The sequence below is a fragment of the Scophthalmus maximus genome, chromosome 10, assembly GCF_022379125.1.
Source record: "Scophthalmus maximus strain ysfricsl-2021 chromosome 10, ASM2237912v1, whole genome shotgun sequence".
Classification (NCBI taxonomy): domain Eukaryota; kingdom Metazoa; phylum Chordata; class Actinopteri; order Pleuronectiformes; family Scophthalmidae; genus Scophthalmus; species Scophthalmus maximus.
Window position 1 is genome coordinate 25,263,892 of NC_061524.1, and position 24,043 is coordinate 25,287,934.

General features: G+C 40.1%; 1 protein-coding gene across 1 annotated transcript in view; it reads left to right on the top strand.

Annotated features, from left to right (window-relative positions):
• camkmt (calmodulin-lysine N-methyltransferase) overlaps positions 1 to 16,109 on the top strand; it is a 131,098-nt gene extending 114,989 nt beyond the window's left edge. The window contains exons 9-11 of the mRNA XM_035606905.2: positions 3,889 to 3,952; positions 5,801 to 5,932; positions 13,584 to 16,109. Coding sequence (XP_035462798.1) covers positions 3,889 to 3,952; positions 5,801 to 5,932; positions 13,584 to 13,682 — 295 coding nt within the window. The 3' untranslated portion in view covers positions 13,683 to 16,109. The remainder of the gene's footprint in view (positions 1 to 3,888; positions 3,953 to 5,800; positions 5,933 to 13,583) is intronic.
• The last annotated feature ends 7,934 nt before the right edge of the window (positions 16,110 to 24,043 follow it).

Consider the following 24,043-nt stretch of genomic DNA (forward strand, 5'->3'; position numbering starts at 1 on the left):
GTATGGAAGTATAAAAATCTATTTTTGTTTATCGCTAAACTACCGATCAAACAATCTATAGAAATACACATTGACAAACACAGGTACTAGCACTAAATCATGTTCATACATGATTCATTTCAACAAGTTTGTAATGATTCAAAACAAATCAACTTCTAGTCAACTAAACTGATTATATATTTGGGTGTACTGAATCCTTACATAATCCTTTAGTTTATGTAATTTTATAATAATTCAGTTGCAATAGAATTTTCTAACTAAGTCAATACAATCTTAAGTCTTCAATAGTTAGTTCAACATTATTTTATGAATTTTGAAAATTAAAACTAAATGGGTTAAGTTATCTGATCTTAAAAATGGTTAAGTTATTAATTTGAATCAACAACGTCGGTCTCCCAAACCTGTGGCGTCGGTGTCCCAAACCTGTGGGTTTCGAGCCCCGACCAGCGCAGTCTAAAAATCAGCAACAAACAAACTTTCTCCAAAATCGCTTACTGTCCCTTTAAGCTGTTGCCCTCCAAATGACATACTGTCCGTCCCCTGCCCTCTGTGTGTGTCTGTGTTTATTTAAGTTGTTACCTCCACCCAACTAGCTCACTTCCTTGTTTTAATTAGCACTCACCTTTCCAGTGAATTGGTATCTGTGGCAAAAATAAACAAACCTCTCACCTTCAAGTCAAATAAATTTTGCACCTCTGTCTAACCTCAGACAGAATAATAAACCTAACACATACACACATCCTGATGATCCTGTAGTGCATTGTAATATTTTTTATTTAAAAAAATGCTTATATGTGTGTGTGCGCGCGCGTGTGCGTCTGTGAGTGTGTATGTATGTATATATATAGCCATATCATCACAAAGTGTGGCTATGGATACTGGTTCCTCAGTGGAGCAACCATCAGCCACCTCCTCTACATGGATGATACCAAGCTGTATGCGAGGAATCCTCAAGACATCGACTCTCTGATTCACATCATCAAGATCTATCTAACTTTATGTAAGATACAGCATGGCTTTAGCACATCAACACATCCGCCCTGCCCGTCATCAGATACCTGCTGGTATAATAACCTGGCTAAAAGGAGGAGATACAAGGTCTAGAGTTTAACCCCAAGTTCAGAACCCTGAGGCTATATACGAAGCAGAAGGAGGGAAGCCAGATCCAGGAGTACATCAGGAAAATGGCTCCAAGCAATGACCTAATAAGTGAATACCTCAGACAACAGAAACCTGATGAGGAGGAAGAGGAACCATTATTGAATGACAGGCCCTTGCATGGCATGTACCACTGACAGATAAAAGAAGTGGCTGATATTGAGCAATCCTACCAATGGCTGGAAATTGTCTCAAAGACAGCACAGATACACCAATCATGCCAGCACAAGAGCAGGTGCTTAGCACAAGATGAATAGACGCCGGGGTTTACCACACCAGACAGGACCCCTGGTGAAGGATGTGCGCAAAGACGCCCCTGAAACCATCAAGCACATAACAGCGGGATGTAAGATGCAGGCAGGTACGGTGTACATGGAACACCATAACCAAGTGGCTGGCATAGTGTGAAGGAGCATCTGCGCAAAGTATGGGCTAGAAGTCCCATGGTCAAAATGGAAAACACCTCCAAAGGTGGTTGAGAATAACAGAGCTAAGATCCTTTGTGCCTTAAAATGACCTTGAAAAGATGTGGAAAGTGAAGGTGCCAGTGGTGATCTGAGCACATGGGGCTGTAACCCCCAAACTGGGATAGTGGCTCCAGCAAATTCCAGGAACAACATCTGAGATCTCTGTCCAGAAGGGCATAGTCATAGGAACAACTAAGATACTGCGCAGATCCATCAGACCCCCAAGCAGAGGACCCGAGCTTGAAGGAGGAACCACAGGGCAGTCCTGTGTTTGGTCTGATCCCAGTGAGGAATCTGATGACAATTTTGAATGAGGAATGGTCAGAAGCAGGGATTGGAAACTTGTGTACAGATTGCCACTTCATTGGCCAGTTGGACGGATAAGTGGGATTATGTCAAATTTGCACTTTATTGTTGCATTTTAGTAAAATTACTCCACCCTCATCTGTGATAAATAGGTACAAGCACACACACACACACACAAACAGCGCACTTGTGCATTTAGACAGGTGTGGGGATGTGTTTGTTCCGTCCCACCCAGATAAGACTTATTGTATATAAGTATACAAATAATTTTTTGTTCAGCACTAAACTTAATCAAACAATCTATAGAAATACACATTGACAAGCACAGGTGCTAACCTTAATGCAATAGATCATGTACATACACGATTAATTTCAACAAGTAAGTTGATTTTGTAATGATTCAAAACAAATCAACTTTGAGTCAACTAAACTCAATATATATTTGGGTGTACTTAATCCTTACATAATCCTTTAGTTTATGTAATTTTATAATAATTCAGTTGCTATAGAATTCTCTTACTGAGTCAATACAATCTAATGGGTTAAGTTATCTGACATTAAGAATGATTCAGTAAACTTAAGTCATTCAGTTGAATCAACAGTTTGGTCTTGTGAACAGTCGCTACAGATTTGCTTTCCTTTTACATTTGCTAATTTTAAAGAGTCAGTTCTTTGATTGAGATGAAGAACTTAAAGCTGTCGGCCTTGTAGCCAGTTTGTACCAGAACAAAGACATCAGACGAAGCTTCCTTTCGTAGTGACTTCTCTCCCCTCTCCGTTAGTTTGTTTGTTTGTCAGCAGGATTACGGAAAAACTACTCAGGGGAAACAGAAATTGGTGGAAATTTGTCCAAAAGAACCCATTCAATTTTGGTGCAGATCCGGAGAAAGGGGCGGATCCAGGAATTTATTTTTTATTACTCTCTTTATCATTGCGGCATAGGCAGTAATGCATGGAACTTAATGAGAAACATCTGGCATATTAAGGCAGATGACATCTATGAGTGAGTGCAATTTTTTGCGACATGATTGAATTTAAGGGGACTGTTGGTCCTTGGCCGATGTATGCATCTTACTGAGTAGTTTTTAAGGTCTGAATCAAAACCAACGTGCAGCATGGTTAATATTGTTTTCATTATTATGAAAAGAAGCAACCAAGTCATACCTTTGAAGGTATAAAGGACACTTAACAACTTAGCAAGTTTACGTCATGTCTGTTCTCTTCAAACTACAACAAAGAGTCTGCCAGTATGCCTGTTTTGTTTCTTTGGTAAACTTTATTTAAGAAGAAGAGTGAACTTTCAGTTGTTAATTCATTTACATCATCATTTCAAGTCAAAAGAGCTCAAGTTAGAAAAACTCATGGCACCTTAATATATGTGCCATATATTAGTTCTGCTATGTAAATGTGCTAATCATATTATGTATGTCGCTGCACAAATATATAGTACCTGCAAAATTGGTCTAATTCACAATGTATATACTGTCTCCCTCACACTTACATGAAAGTTACGGTACAATGTTGTTAAAAGTGCCATGAAAAAACGTCTGTTTTTGTTCCATATCTTCATATTAACGGCAGAGTGACACATTCCAGGTAATAATTCCACAAATAGGAGGGTGCTTTGAAGTACCCCAGTAAAAGTTTGAATGAACGTGTGTGTGTGTGTGTGTGTGTGTGTGTGCGTGTGCGTGTGTGTGTGTGTATTCTGTAGGCAACTTTGTCTTTGCATGCTTGATTTTTTGATATTCTGCATTCCTTTCAGTGCCTCAACAACAGGCTGTGGCGGAAATCCAGACGTAACAAAAAGACAGAGCACCTTACTCATGCAAATTGTTGTTTCCCCTCTTCCTGTCAGTGGATTTATTTGTGAACAAACAGAAATAAATAGCCTGCTGCTTTATCTGAGCTACTATTATAGAATGCATTCTAACCTGACTGTCCCTCTCCCATTCAGTTTGTTCCTCGACCAGTACAGAGCCAGCCTGGTTGATGCTATAAGGAGATTACTGCAACCCAACGTAAGTGTGTGTGCATGTGTGTGTGTTTGCCTGTGTGTCTACTGTATATATCTCTGCTTATCCCCCTCCTCTAAACCGCCACCCACTCTTCACAGTCATAATTAAGGCTTTCCCCTTCAACCCATAAACATTAATAGTCTGACAGGATTAATATCATGTAATGCTTTAATGCTTATTATGAGCAACTTGAATGCATTGCTCTGATCTCCATCATTCTCTTTCATGCCTTCCCTTAATCATAAATCCGAGACAACTTCTCCCCTTTGGCCTCACGATAAGACCCCATGCTGTGACAGCCAAAGCAAACGGGAGGGAAAAAGCAAAAGGCTTGAAGAGATAGGGTTGAGATTTATATTCATCTGTTGGAAGAGGGGCGCAATTTGAGTACAGAGACCAGAGTGGGATATGAGGGATATCTGTTTACGAAAATGAGATGAATGGCACTGAAGGGAAGGGGATAGGGAGGAAGAAGAAGGAGGTGGGGAGGACGCAGGAACGATGAGGGAAGAAAGAGATGGATGGGTGGGAACACTATAAGGGAGGACAAGAGGAATGATCGAGGTAAGGAAAAGATTGACAGTGGAATGGAGAAATACATTTCTCTTCATCCAAAATCTCAACTTGGATTTTGTTTGAAAGAGGCTACAAAGAGGTATACAGCTCAACACCAAGTCAGTGAGGGTCAGTTCCCTCAAAACACATAACAAACCACAAAAACAGTATTCCTCACAAACCTCTACTTTCTTAAACACTGTTTTGCTCTGAATATGCCACCGATGTTGCTGTGAACTGTTTTCAACTGCTTTCTATGGAAGAAATAGTCTCCAAAAAAACTACCAGCGGAGGTACATATAAAGAACAAATTATCATTCATTGATATTAAATTCCAGTAGTGTCCAGCAATGACACACATTTCCTCAGAAGAGATTGTAGACTGTGACATGCGCAGTGACACCTACAACATGTGTCTCGTTTGCAGTTAAATGCAGAAGCTAATGTGGTTGAATGACAGATATGACATCTGGCCAGTATTGTACATCTGTGTGTTAAGTCTCTCTTTATATCTCTCTCTCTCTCTCTCTTTAATCCAGCGGAGATAATTCAGGGACTAATGTGATTTGAGTGTCAACCATCAGACTGTCGCTGCCACAATAAGCATTGGCAAATATTTGATAATTTGCTAAGCTGATTAAACAATTAACAGAGCAACAATTAATTCTCCCATCTAATGGCACTAATTTGTCATTTCTGACAAAGGTGGTCCATCCGGTTGGTCGGATCCCCCTTAATCAGCTTATTAGTGCTGGGAGGAATTTTGTCTGTTTTTTTCTGTCTTTAGTCTGTCAAACAGGGTGCTCCTGCTGTTTTCACTACGTTTGTGTTGTTTTAGCTTGTATTGTGTCCATGGGCATTTATCTGGATTTGGTGTGTGTGTGTGTGTGTGTGTGTGTGTGTGTGTGTGTGTGTGTGTGTGTGAACATTCCCGCTCCATTTAATTAAAAACATTAATAACATGATCAGCATGAAATAAAACTGAAAGATGAAGGATTTCAAAGAAACTTTGAACCTCTTGGTAATCCTCTTAGTATTTGTAGGACATCTGTGATGCATGTGCACTCTATCTCTCTCTCTCTCTCTCTCTCTCACACACACTCACACACTCTCACACACACACACACACACACACACATAGACACAAACAACAAAATAACAACTATCATTATAAAAACCTGATAAAAACTGTCTTTGTATGTAAAAATATGGGTGGAGTTTCCAAATGAATGTACTGTGCAGTATATTAATTAGACAACTCCCAAAGTACTTACACTCCTCTAATTTTCTACCCAGGGAATGGCTTTGGTTGTCGCTCCACTGCGAGGTGAAACTCTGACACTGTTTTGTCAACTGGCCCAGCAGGCCGGACTCTGCGTCTCTCAACACCAGCAGTATGATGCTCAGGTCTGGGAAGTCCACTTAGAGGTAAGACGTATGTCCAAGAAAAGAAAGACCCTCAGACAGTCAGCATTACTTCAAAGCCAAAGTGTCAAAGACACTTACTTCTTACTGAAGAAGTAAGTGTTCTTACTGAATCCTATCTCACCATAGATTTAGTGTCACATTATCATGTCATTGTTATACAGGTAAAATTGTACTATGAATAAAATTGTAAACAATCATCAGCTGTTTGTTGTTAGGTTGTTTCTAAGAATGTCTTCTGGTTTTCTTCACTGACTGTCAGCAAAATGATGACCTAGTCCATATTGTAGTGTTTGGTGGAAAAATACTTACATGCCATATATTTGTTGAGAGAGGTGACTGGTCACTTTCATTAAGCTAGTTCTTCTGTGGATAATAGCACTGTAATAAACAGGAAACAAATGCACTTGATTTATCTAGGGTGACAATATTTTAAAATTTCCAAACTTGGACACTTTAATTAGCTCATGGTATACATTTGGTTTTTTCGTCAGTGCACCTTTCAACACCATGGACAGCGCCTCAGCAGTTGGAAAATTGTTTGTCCCAAAATCAACCAAAACTTTATTTGTAAAATGTATTGTACAGAATTGCATGGATGTAGTACAAAATGTTGATTGATTGATTATCAGATTGGTGACCTGCACTGAGAGACATTTTTTGTCAGCTACCCCCCCCCCCCCCCCCCCCCCAACAAGACAAAGTAGGCCTAGAAATATCGTGTGGCCTATATAACACAAACCAAAATATAAAAACACAAAAATGTGTCTTCTTCAGCAAAACAAACAGAGTAAATATGGGTTGTTTTAATGGCAATATAGAGGGATCACTGTCTAAAAGTGGATTAAGAAACACTGTGCGACATAAAAGAGCAATTGCCTTAACTTGGCGCTGTGTGTGTGTGTGTGTGTGTGTGTGTGTGTGTGTGTGTGTGTGAGTGAGTGTGTGTGTGAGAGAGGGAGAAGAAAGGAAAAGGATAGTGAAAAAGAGAAAAACAGTGCCAGAAAGCACATGAGTAGGCCGTGTTAAAAGAAGTGGTGTCCAGCTGTTATCTCCATTACACACACAGCTACAGAAGAACGGGACAGCAAGGAGTGGGCTAAATTGGTGCACACATGTTCACCTACACTGGTGGGACAATTGAATAGACTTGCCATTAAAATGCCTGTTAAAGTAGCTTTAACCCCAGCAAGGATTTCTTTTTTTCATTTTTTCCTTCTTGCTGTACTACTTGTCGTTCTTTATACTTAGTAGTTGCAATCATTCATTGATTCTTAGTGACACTTTAGAGTCAGCACACACTTACGGAGGGTCTTACTCAAGGCAGGCTTAGGTCGAAATTACACAACCAACATTTGGTCTCCTCGCCACCCTGCAGTGACAGCTTCAGTGGCCACTGTTCTCGTGTGTCCATTGACTCCATATCATATATTTTGTCACTGTGTCACCAGTATGATCAAACCTTATCTCTTAAAATATATAAATGAATGATTGATTAAGTTAACTAATTTGTATTAGCAAACATGATTTATAGGAAACAAATTTACACACACCTTTAGTGACTTTTTAGAGATTGCCTCTAGCGACATATCTGACTTTCTGGACAAACCTTAGCTACTTTCAGCTGAGCACACCTCCATCTGCGTCTACTCAGTTCAGTGAGTAAGTTTGTCACTCAGAGGAAGACTGCACTGTGACAGAAAAAAGCAGCTCTCACACGTGAACTGCAACCTTGAACATTTCTAGAGATTACACAGAGGAGCTGTATGTTCGAACACATATGACCGAATCAGTTGAACTGAACATTAAATGGGCTTTACCCTGCCAGCTCCCTAGATCAAAGTCTGTGTCATGTCCTACTGGACCAATGTGCAAATACATAAGGTTAACTGCAGAATCACGGTGAGTAAGGCTGCTTTGATTAAGTTTTTATCATTTCTCTTGCATACTCTTCACAGGCCCCATTAGATTTTCTACAAACATGTTTGTCAGAGCTATTGTTTCTGAGTTTTATTTTTAAACAGAGTAAGTAAGCCCAATGAATTAGGGCCAAAAAAAAAGTTTAAACTTCTGTTTAGTTTCCCTTCCTATTATTAAAACAGGGGTTCGGTCTCAAGTGGAGTGGGACCAGCCAGAGAAGAGATCAATTTTTTTTTAAAAAGGATAAAAACCAGAGATCCAGAATGAAAGTATAAAGAAGGGTTAGAGAAAAAGTCCAAAGTTAAGAGGAACAGAATGAGAGAGTTGCCTCTGTGGTACAAAAGTCGATTATGTGATTGCCTTAAATTTAGAAGAAATATAGCTTTGTTCGAAGAGCCGCTGAGAGAATTGATTAGGCTTCAAGGCCACCGAATACATTCACAGAATAATTCTAATGGTTCAGCACCTCAACCTCTTGGGAAAATTGCCACTCAGACCTGTTATAGTGATGAAAATTGCTTGACAACATAATGACTGCAGTGAGAACAGTGAGAAATTCAGAATAATATTGATGTGGGTTATAAAATTCACCCTGAAATGATGCTGTTTTTCTTTCTTTTCTTTGGTATGCAATGGGATGTCACACTATTCAGCTCACTTTTGAAATGCACACTTCCATCTTAGTAACGCACAGTGTCACACAGTTACACAAACACTGTGGGGTCAGGTGCTGCATGCGGATATGGGGACATGTTGAAGTGCCCCCCTCTCAACTGAGGGTGATTAAGTCTCCTATGCTTATCTTCTAATGAACACTGAACAACCCCTGTGTGTTTTCTGGTGTGCGTGCATGTCTGTCTGTCTGTGTGTGTGTGTGTGTGTGTGTGTGTGTGTGTGTGTGTGTGTGTTAGTGTGTGTGTGTGTGTGTGTGTGTGTGTGTGTGTGTGTGTGTGTGTGTTTGTGTGTGTGTGTGTGTTAGTTAGTGCACGCCTGACTGACCATTGTAGACACACACTGTGCACATAGCTAAGAAACAAGCAATATCGCAATCCCACACAGACCAGACATCCCTCAGACTGCATATTGGCTAGACATTACACACAAACACACACACACTGCATGATGATATCACATCAAAACATACACTGCCACCGTGAGTGCGAACACACACACACACACACACACACACACACAAATGAGCAGCTGCTGCTCATTTACACCACAGATTAGCGGTCTGGTTTCTTCAGCTATATTTACTTTTTAGTGGGTGGACTAAGGCAAAAGCATGTCAGACCTGACAGTGGATTTTCTTTCAATGTGGCTTAAAACAATCAAAGATCCTTTTTAAATAATCTCCATTGAAAGGATACATGAGGAAAAGCTGAATCTGAGAGACTTATGTTACATGTTTTACTTTGTCTGAACTGTTGTAGTGTCTGTAGTTGTTAACAAAATGCTTACTGTTTACTGAATTAAATTAGATTAACTTTACCGTAGGTGCCTCAATCTTTAATTCGATTGTTTTTCCTTAGAAATAAAGCTACCATCTGCTTTCTTGAAGAAACTTTTATATGTTGTAGTAATATTTTATGAGTTGTGATGAATGTATTTATTTGCTCAGTAATTGGTTATATTTAAAGAAAATATTTAAAAAATAAGTTGAGTCTCAATATTTTTTCTCAGAATCTAGTATTGAGTGAACAGATTCTGTAATCCACTGTAACAATGAAGTGTAATTTAAATATTTGTGACATGAGGGACATGTCAACAGGGTAATATAGTTGAAATAAGTATCAAGAAATGAAATAATGACATTTCTCCCAGTCATTGTCAAGTTATCAGCCTATTCCAATGAAAAACAAAGCATTTTACACAGCCATGCAACAATATCATGTAACTGGTTGAGTTTCCATGTGTCATTTTGGCCGAGTTTACTTCTTTTCATGCTTCCTTAGTGACTCACAAGCTCCTCCATCTGGCACAGATGTTAAACAAACGTACCCCCAGTGCCAGACTTGACACACGCCAAATAAGATTTTGTTGGAATACGCAGCCTGTCTTAACATTTGCTTTGCATGTAGGTGTGGAAAAAGAGAGCAGAGAGTTTTTTTTGGGGGGGGGGGCGGGTTGCCACTCCTTACAAACCGCTACTCTGCAGTTTTCCACACATACACACACTTATGTTCTCTGACATAAAACACTCAAAGAACTGCCGACAGCAGGTGTGTGTGTGTGTGTGTGTGTGTGTGTGTGTGTGTGTGTGTGTGTGTGTGTGTGTGTGTGTGTGTGTGTGAGTGTGTGTGTGTGTGAGTGTAAGGTGTGTGCTGGGACGGGCAGACAGGGCTAGCGCGTTATCCTCTTATCCCCACTGTTGTGGAATAGAGAGGCAAGCAGCTGGAGGGACTGCAAGCAGCCTGATAATGCCAGCACTATTTCCTAACCCGCCATCTTAATCTTGTTACTCAATTGGTTGTGAAGAGAGAGTCATGAATTTTAATTTCTCTCAAACGCACACACACCCATTGCGTGTGTGTGTGTGTGTGTGTGTGTGTGTGGATCCCCCGTCTCTCTCACATGCATTAATGGTATCCCCACTGTGTCCATGCACTCATACTCTCTTTCCTGTCTCCTTCTTTTCTGCCTCCCTCCTTCAATCCCCCCCCCCCCTTCTTTGACATATCTTCCTTCACCCTTCTCTACTCGCCCTCCCTCAGCTCCCCTCTCTCTTCCCATTTCCTACATCACGACCCACTCCTCTATTTATTCAAGCCTTGTCCTCTATCCCTTCCTCTACTCGTCTCTCCATCCAGCCAATCCCTCATTCTCTGTTTCCTAATCCTGCCGAGAGCGACCCAAGACATCGGGTTCATCCATCCCTCCCTTGTCTCAGAGCCCCCTCTTCTCTATTTTTCCACCTTGTTCACTTTCTATCTGTTCTACACAAGCAGGTCAAGAATAAACAACAAAACGCAGAAGGCAGAGAAATAGAAAGGCAAAATGAGAGCACAAGAGACGTAGACAGAAGATGGGGCTAAAGTGGCAACAAAATAAATGACTTGTACCTTGGAAAGGGGGGAAAAAAATGGAAAAAATTGTGGGGGGTGGTGGGATAGGGGGTCAGGTTGAGAGCCGATTTAGCCAGCCACCCATGAAGCTGATTAGGCAGCCTGCGATCAGGAGGAACAGCTTTGCTTGTTAAACTTTTCACCTCTGCGAGCTCTCAGCCCTCACCGCGTTAAGTTCCCCCCACCCCCTCCCATCTCTCCATCCCTCCATCTATCGCTCCTTGCTCCTTCCGCCTGGTAGAATTTGAATGTGAATGCTGGCCATGGTCACCATAGCAGGCTTAGCAAAGGGGGCAGGCAGCTGCCCCTTCACGCCCAACCACCCCCTTGGCTGTCTGCTCTCCCCCACTCTTTCTCTACCCCTCTCTCTCTGTCTCTCTCTCTCTGGGGGTCACAGGTTCAACCACCAGTCGGTGCCTGGAGGGATGGCCACAGGAAGATAACACACATGAAGGGCACTTGAGGAGAAAGGGAGGGACTGAATGAGGGAGGGGAAAGGCAGACACAAGCAGTTTTTTCATTTTCAACAAAATGTACTGAAATTATTGGGGGGAAAAGGCAGAACGAGATGGTGTAGAGTAGGAGATCACTCAGTTTCTCAGGACAAGGTGTGGGAATAGGAGAGATGAGACTTTAGAGCGGTGAATGTGAAGCAGAACCTCAGTTTAAATCACCCAAACCCTCCGTGACATTGTGGTCTATACTGTATGTTGTAGTTCTGTTCTCTGGTTTACTACGTGCACTTCTGACGTACATGAATAACAACAGCAATTTATCATTGATTAACTTGTGTTTTAATTATTTGATTGTATTATTTGATTCCAATTTAGCACTTTTGCCTTTAAATTTCTCCTATAAAAGAATTATACTTTTTTTCCCCTCTGAGTTTGAAACCCAGGCCGTGTCAACGCAGTAGTCCCTTTGAAATTAATAGGGGGCTGTGTTTTTTCATGCAGTGCTTATGTCAGCCTGAGCACGGCCTGACACCCAACCAAATGAAGCTTCACATTTGCCAAATGTGTGTCAATCAATTATGCATAGTGCTGTTGTAATCCGCCATGACTACTTTGGAGCCAAAGCAGATCAAGTTATCTCTGACTTTGAAAAATACAACAGTCTATTCAAACTAAAATTAATTGTAGGAACCGGGTTTTTTTTCAATTTAACAAATTTTTCCCTATTCTGGAATCGTTTTGAATAAATACGTTTGTTTATTTAAATGTTTCACTTTAATGAATGTTTTGATATTTAAGGGTCTTTTTTTACGTTGCATATTGAATTCTGTCAGATTCAGATCTCACCTTTTTCAGTTTCACTTTTTTCACTTTTCAGATTCTGAAAAAAAATTCTGAAAGTGGGGAGAAAAATTACAATCTGAACGTGAAAAAAAGATCGGAAATTGGAAGAGTAAAATTTAGAACTGAAAAATAAGACCTCAAATATCAAGATATTTCTGAAAGTGAAAAGTGAAAATATAAAGATCAGAATAATTCCAGAATTGAATCAAAGTTTTTCAAACTTTATTTATTGAGGTTATGATGTCAAAATTGAAAAAAAACGTTCCCTTCACTTATTTTTTGTTGAATACACTATTATACTTTTTAAACTTCAAGCTCAAAACTCGAACTTGTTTTTGTCAAATATTTTCTTCAAATTAACAAAACTATTCCTTGTTTTGGCTCCATAGACTATGGCACCGACACTTAAATGACAACAGTAAATCAAAAACAACCTTGTCAGATTTGTTGCGAAATCCCACAGTCTGCAGTTGAGCTGGTAATGTAAGCAGGTTTAGGTCGGATGGAAGGTCACTTACACAGCACTTGCAATGCCGCTGACGGAAGTGGATTTTAGGGTCAGTCTGAGTTTCTGTTTGTTGTGAAGAAACCTTTTCACACAGCTCTGCCGCCCACCCCCCCAACTATATACACATAGACAGACAGTCACACACTTTCACATGAGCAAACCCAGTATACTCACTTTCTTAAGTCGCTGATTATTTGGCACGACGCTGAGCGAGCTGATTAGCGGATGCAGGCCCAAACTGCCAAGACTGCTTAAAAGGACACTGAGTGGGCACAACATGGACACCCAAGACGCACTGTGTGTGCGTGATTGAGAAAGAGAATGTCTGTGTTTGCAGCAGTGTGCACACTAAAATTGGAACAATTTGTAAATGAACTGACTAATGAAAAATTTATCTGCCACTATTTTCAGAATCAATTTATTGTTTTCGTGCACAAATGCCAAATTCCCTTGTTCTGGCTTCTCAAATATCAAAATTCCCCTACATTTCTTTGTTGCAATTTATAACTTTACAAATGTAAAGGGTTAGGGGCTGTTGGTAATCATAATGGAAAAATGTCACTACAACATCAGGTTTTATAAACAATATATATGTACATGTATATATCATGAAATTAATTGTAAATAACAGCCCTAATGCATATATATATATATATATATATATATATATATGTGTGTATTTATGTCTGTCTGTATATATCCAGCAGTCAGCTATATTGAAATATATATGTATAATTTTAAATTAGTTATTATTATTTTTTTGCTAAAGTTAAGGAATATATTCAACCAAACTTAATTATTGACTTCATGAAGATTTTTTTGTGTAGTCTGTGTAAATGCTTTTCATTTTGTGTGCTTTTCAGATGCAGAGAGAGGGAAAAGAAGCATACGACGAGAACATCCACTACCCTATCCTCCTCACCCTGACCCATGGACCTCAACCTGTCAGTCACTCTCAGTAAAACAAAATGAGTGAGCCCTCATCTCCACTGCATATTCCATACATACTCCACATATTCTTTCAGATATTTGAAGGGGATGATGCTACAGGGTCATTTTAAGAAATGTGACTTAAGACTTGCACTAAAAGAACAGTATTAGAATACACATTGTTTCAGTGTTGAATCAAATCGAGAAACAAAGAAAATCAAGTTACAGTCATATCTGAGACATTTTTGACAATATTTGAGTGTTCCTTCAAGTAGACTGCCTATTTACGTACCGGTATAAACAGGTAGCAGACTGTAGCAGACTGTATTCTGCAGTTGGTTGCTTAGTTACAGAAAATCCTACTAACGAGAACAACAATGGTGAAAAGTAAGAGCAGGGATCTTTTTTTTTTCTCAGACTGATGACCAGGTTGAACTATTATTTAAATTAAGTATTTATAACATATGCATTCACCGCTGGCAGTCGAGTCGTGACTGATTGCATTATCGTTTTTTCAAACTTCTCCGTTTAGGCATTGTAAAACTCCACAGTAGAGGTCAGTATTAAGATCTTTTTTGTGCATTGATTGCAACAGTCCATTAACTTACAGTAGAGACTGAGTAATTGCCGTTGCTGCCCAGGAGCTACAGCTTGCCTTCTACACAGCAACATCACCATGGATACAAGTCACACAGCTCTGTTGGTATTATAATCTGTGTTTAAACTGTACTGTAACTGTTTGCTCTTTCTGACTTTTATTCCACTGACACCTCCAGCTCCCACTGCACGCACAGTTTATTAAAATGTTTGCAACACGCTGCTGAAAGCGCTGAGTCTTAATCCACCTTCAGGTAGTGCCAGTCTGTCTAAAGAGAGACAGAGAATACTTGCACATTAGTTGTGATGACTCCTGCTATTTATTCCTGCATTTATTTAAAAAGTGACCCCAATACTGTGGAGTAGATTTGACAAAAAACTATATTGATATGCTGCACAGAGCAAAATTTCTTCAGTTCAAGATGAAAAGGTACAATGCAGCCACAACCATTGGACATTGGGGCTTAAAGTATTATTTCAAATGTGCAACCATAGTTTTAAAAGTCCCAAAGTCTCAAGAGCAAAAATGTTAACATATTTCAGTCCAATTGCTCCATTATTTTCTGCTGGTATTACTTTTCTGTCAAAATAGTTTAACACAGTGTTACTCAGGACTTTTCCTTCTATACAGCAGTTTCTTCTTTCCTGTGGTATTTTAAAAAACGGCAAGTGTCAGTTGGTCATTCAAACATGACATTGTACTTTTCATGAGTAAGATGTTTCCATATTTCACTGTGATCCATTGCTGTATACAACAGCCAAGAAGCTATGCAGTATCGCCTAGTGTATTAAATTGTATTGCAAAGGTATAGAAGTGTATGTAATTACATTTTTATCATTAATGTAGTTAGTTGTATACCTTTGATATCTGTGGGCTAACATACTGTACAAATGCCACCCCAACTGTGACTGTGAGCAGTAACTTTATCACTGGCTGGTGTAACATCACCACCAATACTTTGGCATCAGTAACCACTGTATACTGTGACATCTGCGCTGCTTTGCTGATTTTTGCAACATCACTCCTTCTGTTAGTGGCAAAGTCTTCACCTGGTGCAGTGCACCCAAAAGCTGTGGTGATGTCCTGTTTTAACTTGGTGATATTGTTTCTTCTTGATGTGATCTTAGTGCTGTATACCAGGACACGTACCACTTCTCACTGTGACATCGGCAGAAAGACAAGAAGCAAGTCATTGTCAGTTTTACTCAGAGACGCCCATAATCTAACAGTTTGTGTCGAAGAGAGAGATCCACAGAGGAGGATTCACGTTGCAGCTGAGAATTGCTTTGGCCAAGCATCAAAAAGGAATGCTCCTTTCCAAAACATTTATGGCATTGCATGAAGGAATGTCTCAGCTGTTTTAATTATGGAATAGAACTCCTTGATTTGTTGGTCATTTGCCGGCTATGTCCACACTAATCCTGATCTAGTTTTAAATTGGATCTACTTTTCTCAGTTTTGGCCTTCTTTCCACAATGACCCACTAAAAAACTGAACTTCAAATTTAGTTGAAACTGCATATGTCGCTTTTTGCTGTGGAGGAACTGTGAACATTTCCAAAAATATGGGTGAACAATCAGCATGTGATCTGGTCTAAACCTGCTGGTTCAAGTGTTTTTTGCATTTTCAAAAGCAGTAGCTTTAAGGAATTTCTATCTAGTTTAGGGTTTTTTGCTGGCATGCAGACAACAGAAAAATGTAGGTCTGTAGCTACATTATATATTTCAGTTGATCTACTTTAATGTGGACATGGTATAAGTTTTTCAAGTATCCTCTGCTTCGCAGTAATCAGTGGATTGTACTTTGCAGTGAGTGATACTTTTTGTGAATGAATTAAAATAAATAAATTGTCTCCAATAAACATGTTTCCCTTCTTGATTGGACAATGAAACACTTCAAATAGCTACACCATTATTTAGGTAATCATTAGGTCATTAGTTTATTTCAGCATTTCGGCATCACAAACCAATTTTTAAAAAAGACTGTTTTCACTCCATCACATTGTAGATAATAGATTTTGTGTAGCATATTTTTTTACAATAAAGGTGCATTACAGTGGTTGACAAAGCTGCTTGTTTCAAAACGTGTTACATTATGAAAAACTCAGTGTTTAATGCTCACAGGTTTAATAAAGTTTCCTTTTGGCCCAGATTGGCTGTGGCCTGTCTTTTAAACACAATGGCCTCCTGCAGGCTAAGCTGGTGCCAGACAAGGTAACACACACAGATATACACACACTTAAAGCTCACACACACATATCAAGACCAGTCAACAGTCCACTCCTTCACTGGAAGAAAAGAGAGAGGGGAAGGAAGGGGGGCAGTGGCGGGGTAGTACACAGCAGCTAATCCTGCAGGCTCACTCCTCTGTTTATCAGTCAGAAGGAGGAAGGGAGAATTAGTAGAAAGGGAGGGACCAGCAAGGCCTCCTGATCTGTCTTTTGATATTTAAAAAAAGGTCTCCTCTCTCCTCCCAAACACTCTGCCGAAGAGACAGACAGAAGAGAAAGATGCTGCTACAGACAGGCAAAGAGAGAGAGAGAGAGATAAAAGAGGATGAAGAAGACAAAGGAGGAGAAGATAAAATAAATTGGACAAGACACTGAATGGCAGGAAGGAAAGGCAAAGTGAGACAGCTGGAAATGAGGAGAAACTATATCGAAACAGCAGGGCAAAGCTTCACTCAAGAAGGAAAAGAGAAACTGACTGAGAGACTGAGATTGACTGGCGAGTGAGAGATCGAACAGAGGAAAAGAGAGAGACAGAGTGTTCCCAGCTCTACACAAGGGCCCCATTAACTTGACCACTTGCCCTTTGCACACAAAGACAGGGCCAGCCCACTGCCCCTCCCACCCAATTATCCACGATTAGGCTCAGTGCACTGTGTCAAGATGGAGAGGGAAGGAAACGAGATGTGGAGGAAGGCAACACAGCGAGGAGGGAGAAAAGGAAAGAGCGGAATGACTGGAAAGAAGTGAGGGTCAGATTGTGGAGGACGACAAAATTATTAACATGAAAGTGATTGAAACATTTGATTTGGCACCCTCCGTTGCAGACACGTGTTGCGTGAATTACTTAGTTGGTTGTCAGCTCAAAGCACAGTAATACCTAAAAAATTCTGCTTCTGTAACTTGCAAATTAACTGTATTGGCTCAAGTTTTCCTATTTGCTGCGTGTGGTCAGCTGTTGTATGTAAATGAACAGACAGTGGGCTCTATTTTATTTTAGCATTTTGTTTCTTTAATGGCAGTAGAAGGCTGATGCACCAGGCCCAAATGGTTGAACCCAGTATCTTAATTAATCATGTGTGTGATTTGTAAGGGTAGATCTACCAGATAGTATGAGAGAATGCAAAGGTTCAGATGACCCCATATAGGGGTGAACTACCACTTTGCACTGGGTATAACATAGGGCCCTATGTGTTGTCAAAGTAGAAGATATTTTCTTAAATGCTTTGGTTTTTGTGAATTTGTTTTTATTAAATCTGTTACTAGAATGGCACTTGGTAGAGAGCATGCCTCTGCCAAAAAACATAAACAAAACATAAGAAACATGAGAAAACATAACCTCATTGAAAGAGGGACAAATTCATTATTTGACCACTGGGGGACAATGGAAGCTATAAACACAACAATTACACAATTTTATGATATACAGTTGAAATGTTGAACATGCAAGGGCACACTTGCCTATTTAAACATCCCTGGGACACAGGGCAATATGAGCATTATCATTTCTAGTATTTGAAGTAATGTTCCTGAACTTGTGAACAATGTAAGTCCACAAAAATACCAAGTAAAACAACTTTAAACTTAAGTACATTCATATTTTTGGGCCATGAATGTATAAAACTACAAGTCTGTTGTGGCCAGTTTACTGTTCTTCACTGTGGTCTGCTGGGGGAGCAGCACCGTAGCAAACAGACTTCATTAAGTGATTAATAAGGCTGGCTCTGTATTAGGCTACAAGCTGGTAGACATTTGAAGTTGTGGTGGAGAGGAGGACTCTGAACAAACTGTAATCTATCGCTTCTCCAAAAGATACTCATAGAGCTTTAGACTGTTAGACGCAAATCCCGGCACATTTGCATCTTCATGTTATCATGTTTTACTGCACATTACTGGTATGTGATTGCACATACTGCACTATTTTATGTACACTATTTATATTTATATTCCTAATTCTTTTATAGGTCTGCAATTTATATTTCTTAATATGTACAGTATTTCCTATATTTTTATCTACCTATCTATCTATGTATCTATTAATTATCGTCATTACAAGAACCAATCTGCGCTTAAACAATGCATAACATTTCCTGGTCTCTCTGTTCTCTCTCCTCTCTCCCTCACTCTCTTCTGTCCCCCTCTTTCCACCCAACTCTCCTCTCTCCCCTATTTTTTTCCTCTTACCCCAACCGGTCGCGGCAGAGATTTCTTCCTGTTAAAAGGGATTATTTTTTTTCTGCTTATTGTCGGAAAGGCTGGGTTTCTCTGTAATATTGTGAGGTCTGGAGCTTAATATGTAAAGTGCCTTGAGATAATGTGTGTTGTGATTTGGCGCTATACAAATAAAAATATATTGAATTGAATTGAATTGAATTCCATCTCATAAAAACACATACATTCACACGCATAGCCCTCAATGTCATTATACATCCTCTGTCTGCAGCCTACCGTTTCATCACTCTCACACAGAGCGATGAAACCCACCTCATTATACAATGCATCTACCCACATATACTGTATTGACACTAGTGTTACCTCAATTCCTGCCCTATAAAAAGTACGTATTAGTCAGACACCAAGTAATTAATCTGATCTGGGCCAAATGGTTTGACTGTTTTTGTTCATCCTGTGTATTTTATTTCACTTACTTTCATTTCACAGCACCAACAGTTTCCATTCCTTTGTTTCCAATTTTTTTCATAATTTTCACCCATTTTGCTAATTTCTGTTTGTTTGTTTGTCAGAAGGATTAAACTGAAAGTACTTGATGGAACATTGACCAGTAAAGAACCACTTTTGGGTTGGACCTGGTTAAAATGGGTGCAGTCAGTAACACATCAGCACTTCCCTTAACAGTGAGAAACATTTTGACATTTTCATCACTTTCTGAGGAAATAATGTATGGCTCTCGATAAAAAAACAAAACATATTGAATGGAATGGAATGTTTAACTTGAGTGAGGTATGTACTGTATGTAAGTGCTAGTCACACAGCTTTCCCACAGTCATGTCTCTCCACCAAGGATCAGTGTTGGGATACGGATGCTGAGTTCAGGTAGTCGTCTATACTCCTCTGACCTGCACACTTTTACACACAAACATGAACATGCTGTGAGTTTTAATGTATATACTGTATGTCTGAGCGTACAGTGTGTGCACCTCACAGCCAACATGTTTACACGTCCCCTGGTCTGATTCATAACCTCCCCTCCCTTCACCACTCTGTCCATTGCCCCAATCTCTCAAAACCTTTCAAGCCTTTTCCCCTCTCTTCTCCTACTCAAGGCAATTTGGGGAGGGCTTTTTAAATGAACTGCTCATTATCGGTAGTGGAGTCACTTTAGTTTTTCAGCTCCGTCTGCTTGCCTTCCAGCCCCCCCAACCCCTGCCTCCACTTACCTCTCTGTGTTTTTTAAGGGTCTTTTTCCGCTTGGCTCTCCATCCACACCACCTCCCTCCTCTGCCTCCAGAATGGTTTTTCGTCCGTTTGTTTGTGCTCATGAAGTGGAATGCAACATAGTCCCTGAGAGCATTTTTTCATTTTTTATTTTTAAATTTAGAAAGCCATCAATGACTTGCCGTGGCAGAGTGGGAGCTGTCCCCATCCCCAATACATGCCTGACAAACGCACACCACATTCACAGTCCATTTTGTGAACCCACCTAAAGCTGGCCTTGATGACAATAATGTTTTACATTAAAGGAGAAAGAATTGAGAAAAATGTAGCGGCGATATTTTGTGGTATCACTGTTACCTTGAGCTGGGTGGAATAGAATACAGAGTGGGAAACGTGGGTTTTACCATGTTTATTATTGTCTATCGTTTAAAAGAACAGCTTCTGTCACTTGTGGATGCGTTTAACTGATATAATCACTCAAAATCTATTCAGTGTTGACTCCCATCGGTCCTTTTGGAGGCTTGCCTGGCTCCCAGGTGCTTGTATTCATCCTCATTTACCTGTTCAGCCCTTCCATCTCTAATACCCATTAAACCTCTCCATCTGCATGTGCAGGAGGCTAAGTTCACTGACTGACTGATTAGCTGAGGTCAGTCTGGAGGCTGCTAATATACTCACACAGATGCACATTCACTCAGTACAGTGATGCTTACACATGAGCTTATAGCCACGAGCTGCTAATTAACGGGGCTGTGCTGTTGACGAAAGCACTCAACTTATCACTGATTAGGTCAAGCTAGGTGGAAGCGGGAGACACAGAGAGAGAGAGAGCGAAGGAAACAGCCTGGGAGACATATAGAACAACACAAGTGGTTTGTGTTGGGCGAGAGTCCTTCCTATAAATGTTGACAGCCTCTTGTGGCAGTATTTACCCTACTTTTAACAGAAGAGGGTCGACATTAGCCACCGCAGGAGCCACGCTGAATTAACACCTGCCTCTTTGCATACAAGCAGCTGCTTTCTGTGCTATTGTCTGCCTGGGAATTTGTCAGTCAGTTAATCAGTGAGGCCATCAATCAGTCTGTGAAACAGCTTGTTTGTCAGCGAGCTACATCCACCAAATCCTTTCATTCAGTGAGTAAGACGGTCAGTCAGTGGAACACTTGTATAGTTCATGTGATTTTTGTCCTTAAATATTTGATTAAACAATTAAACTAGGGTCCCTGTTGATATCCAACTAATATTTTCAATGAGAATTTTTATCAAGAATATTTTTGGAATTAAAATCTTTTCCATGCATAATCTTAATTCACAAAAGGTCCCCTTCAGCCATGCATTAAGACATACAGTATAAAGATACCCCGCTTGGAATTTTTTAATTATTTTTAGTTGTCCCAGTGAAATGGGCCTCTTTCTCCAGCAGAAAGATCCACTCCAACCCTTTCTTGTCAATTCCATTTTGCAAAACTGAAACCTGAGCAGGCTCTTCCTTTTCACCTGCCTTGGCAAATGTTCTCTGGACCAGTTACAAATGTTCCAAAATCACCCACGTCACCCACGTCCTGTTATACATGTATATTCATTACAATGGCTTCACATTAAATTCAGATTTCACTCAAGGCTTCATTGTAACTTAATGAGCACTCAATGGCCAGGCTCCAATGTACAACTCTGACCTGTTGCTACCATGGTCACTTAGGTTCTGACCAGGGCTTACTTCTGCGCTGGAGGTTAAAGTTTCCACATTCTCTCTCCCCAACTGTTCGCAGCAGATGAGTTTGGTTCTTTAAGAGATTAGTACTACTAATAATAATATTATTAATAACAAAAACAACAACAATAATAATAGAGTCAGAGATATCAGTACTATGGGAGAGAGAAAACACAGTTAGATGCAGTAAATACATGGGGGCAGAGAGAGAGAGAGAGAGAGAGAGATGCTCAGTGCACGATGGGAGTTCCCCCAGCAGTCTAGGCCTATAGTAGCATAACAACAGTAAGAGGTGGTTCAGTAAACACCTGAGCAGCTCTAACTCTAAGCTTTATCACATGTATATACTAATGTTGGTTATGGTTGCTTGCAGATCTCCCTGGTATACTGACACAGACAAATACACAGATCTTCCATGCACATAAAAGCTCCATTGGCTCAGCTGCAGCCCAGACGTGTCAGTTGAGTATTTGGTCCTATGTACGTGTTAAAAATAGACCAATCTTCCAAGTGAAATAACAATAAGCAAAAACATTTTGACTGTGAGGAATAGTTAAACCTCAAGCTAAAATCTTAGTTCCAGATGTCAACAAAAGGGTTGATCCACCTCTAAAAATGTAAATATATAAAACATATACATCTCTAATATGACATTTTTCTTCAGGTTTTCTTGCATTAGTAATATTCTGTCACCTCAGTGAATCGTACAAAGAGTAAAGTCAACTGGGAACGATTTAAAAAATATGGCCATGCTAGGACTGAACGATTTGGGGAAAATATTTAATTGTGATTTTTCTAACAGATATTGCGATTGCGATTTAATTTGCGCGCGCACACTGACAGAGAGAGCGAGATGTGTTGAAGAGGATAAGTGGAGAGAGCTCTCTCTCTGTTAGCAGTCTGTCTCTTTAACGAGGGAATAGTCGTGGTGTTTGTCACCTCACCGTGCCACGTAAGACAATTTCATACGGACTAACAGTCTCAAACAACTCTTGTGTGTTTCTGTGTTCGTCACTACTGTCACTGACTTGTTGGCCGTACACTCGTCCTATAGCTGCTGTGGCGCTGTGTCAAGTGCTGCTACAGGTTGGTGGTGTTGCCCCATGAAGTAGCAATGGTAGCACGGCATGTTCTGCACAATCGTGAGCGTGACTGATGCTTGTTCTTGGAACCGAGTGCCCCACTCGCTCGTGTATCACGTGCCCCGTGTAATCGCATCCCTTGCGGTTTGAAAATCGTGTTTTATCATATTGCGATATTATCGCAAATGCAATTAATCGTTCAGCCCTAGTCCATGTCTTATTTGATACATTTGAATATGCCTACAATTTATGTGATAATAAAACACCACATTGGGCATTTAACAGCTGTGACAGTCAACGTGTCAACTGGAATCATGTGAGATAAGATTACAGTAAAATGGATAAACTCAAGCACAACATACAGTATGTGGTGTTATCTGCAATTTGTGTGTTAAAAAAACTTTCAGAAGCAGATGCAACTTCTCTTTTGGTTTCAGTGCGAATAGCATACTTTCTATAAATCCTGTCAAACCTTAATTTATGATTTATTACCTTCCTTTGTGACCATCTGTCTGCCTGCCTCCTCCCTCACCTGCACCCTCTTTAGTCTATGTGCGTGTGGTCGCCAGGGCAACAGCTTTAACCTGTAGACCCATGTTTCCGAGGGCCAAGGGGCCATTAGGGGCCAGTCAATGAGCCTCTCTTCCTGCCATAAGTGGTGCTGGCGGGATGGAGAGGGCTCTCATCTCTGCTTTGAAGGTCAACAGGGCCGCAACCTGGTACTCTGCCAGTGACTCTTAGGGCCCCCCGACCTGCACACTTTTGAAATAAATGTTCAATTGCGGCATATGCAGAGATAACCATTGTTGCAAGTCCTGGATTTGAGTGCATATGCTGATTCTAACATTGGATTACTGCTACACTTTTACCCCATCCAGACATTAAATCACTTAAATATTTCAAAATTTTCAGTTTTTTCTATCAGTGTAGTTCGACAAGCTTACTTTTTGAAAAGCTCAGGGTTTGTGTGATCACACACTTTACAGGAGGAACAAATTTACTCTGGCTGTGATTGCATTGCTAATGGATAGTTGCTAAAATATCTCACTATAGAACCGTGGAGTACAAGCTTTATGGGCTTTTATTACTTTAAAAAAGTGGTCACCAAGTCCACTTGTGACCCCTTTTCACAAGATTGTTTGTCTGAGTGCTGTACAAAAAAGTGATTTCCCCTTCTCAGATTGTTTTAAATTTAATAATTTTAGAGGTTTGAAGTGGTTTCTAAAGAGTGTTGTTTTTGACTCACTCCTATCTCAATAATCAAACTGTGACCCATCAGATTTATTGCAGACCACAAGTCACAACCTAAAAATGTCTTCCATATTTGCATACAAAGGTTAAAAAAATACAAACAAGCCTGAAACGAAGCTCATCAGAAA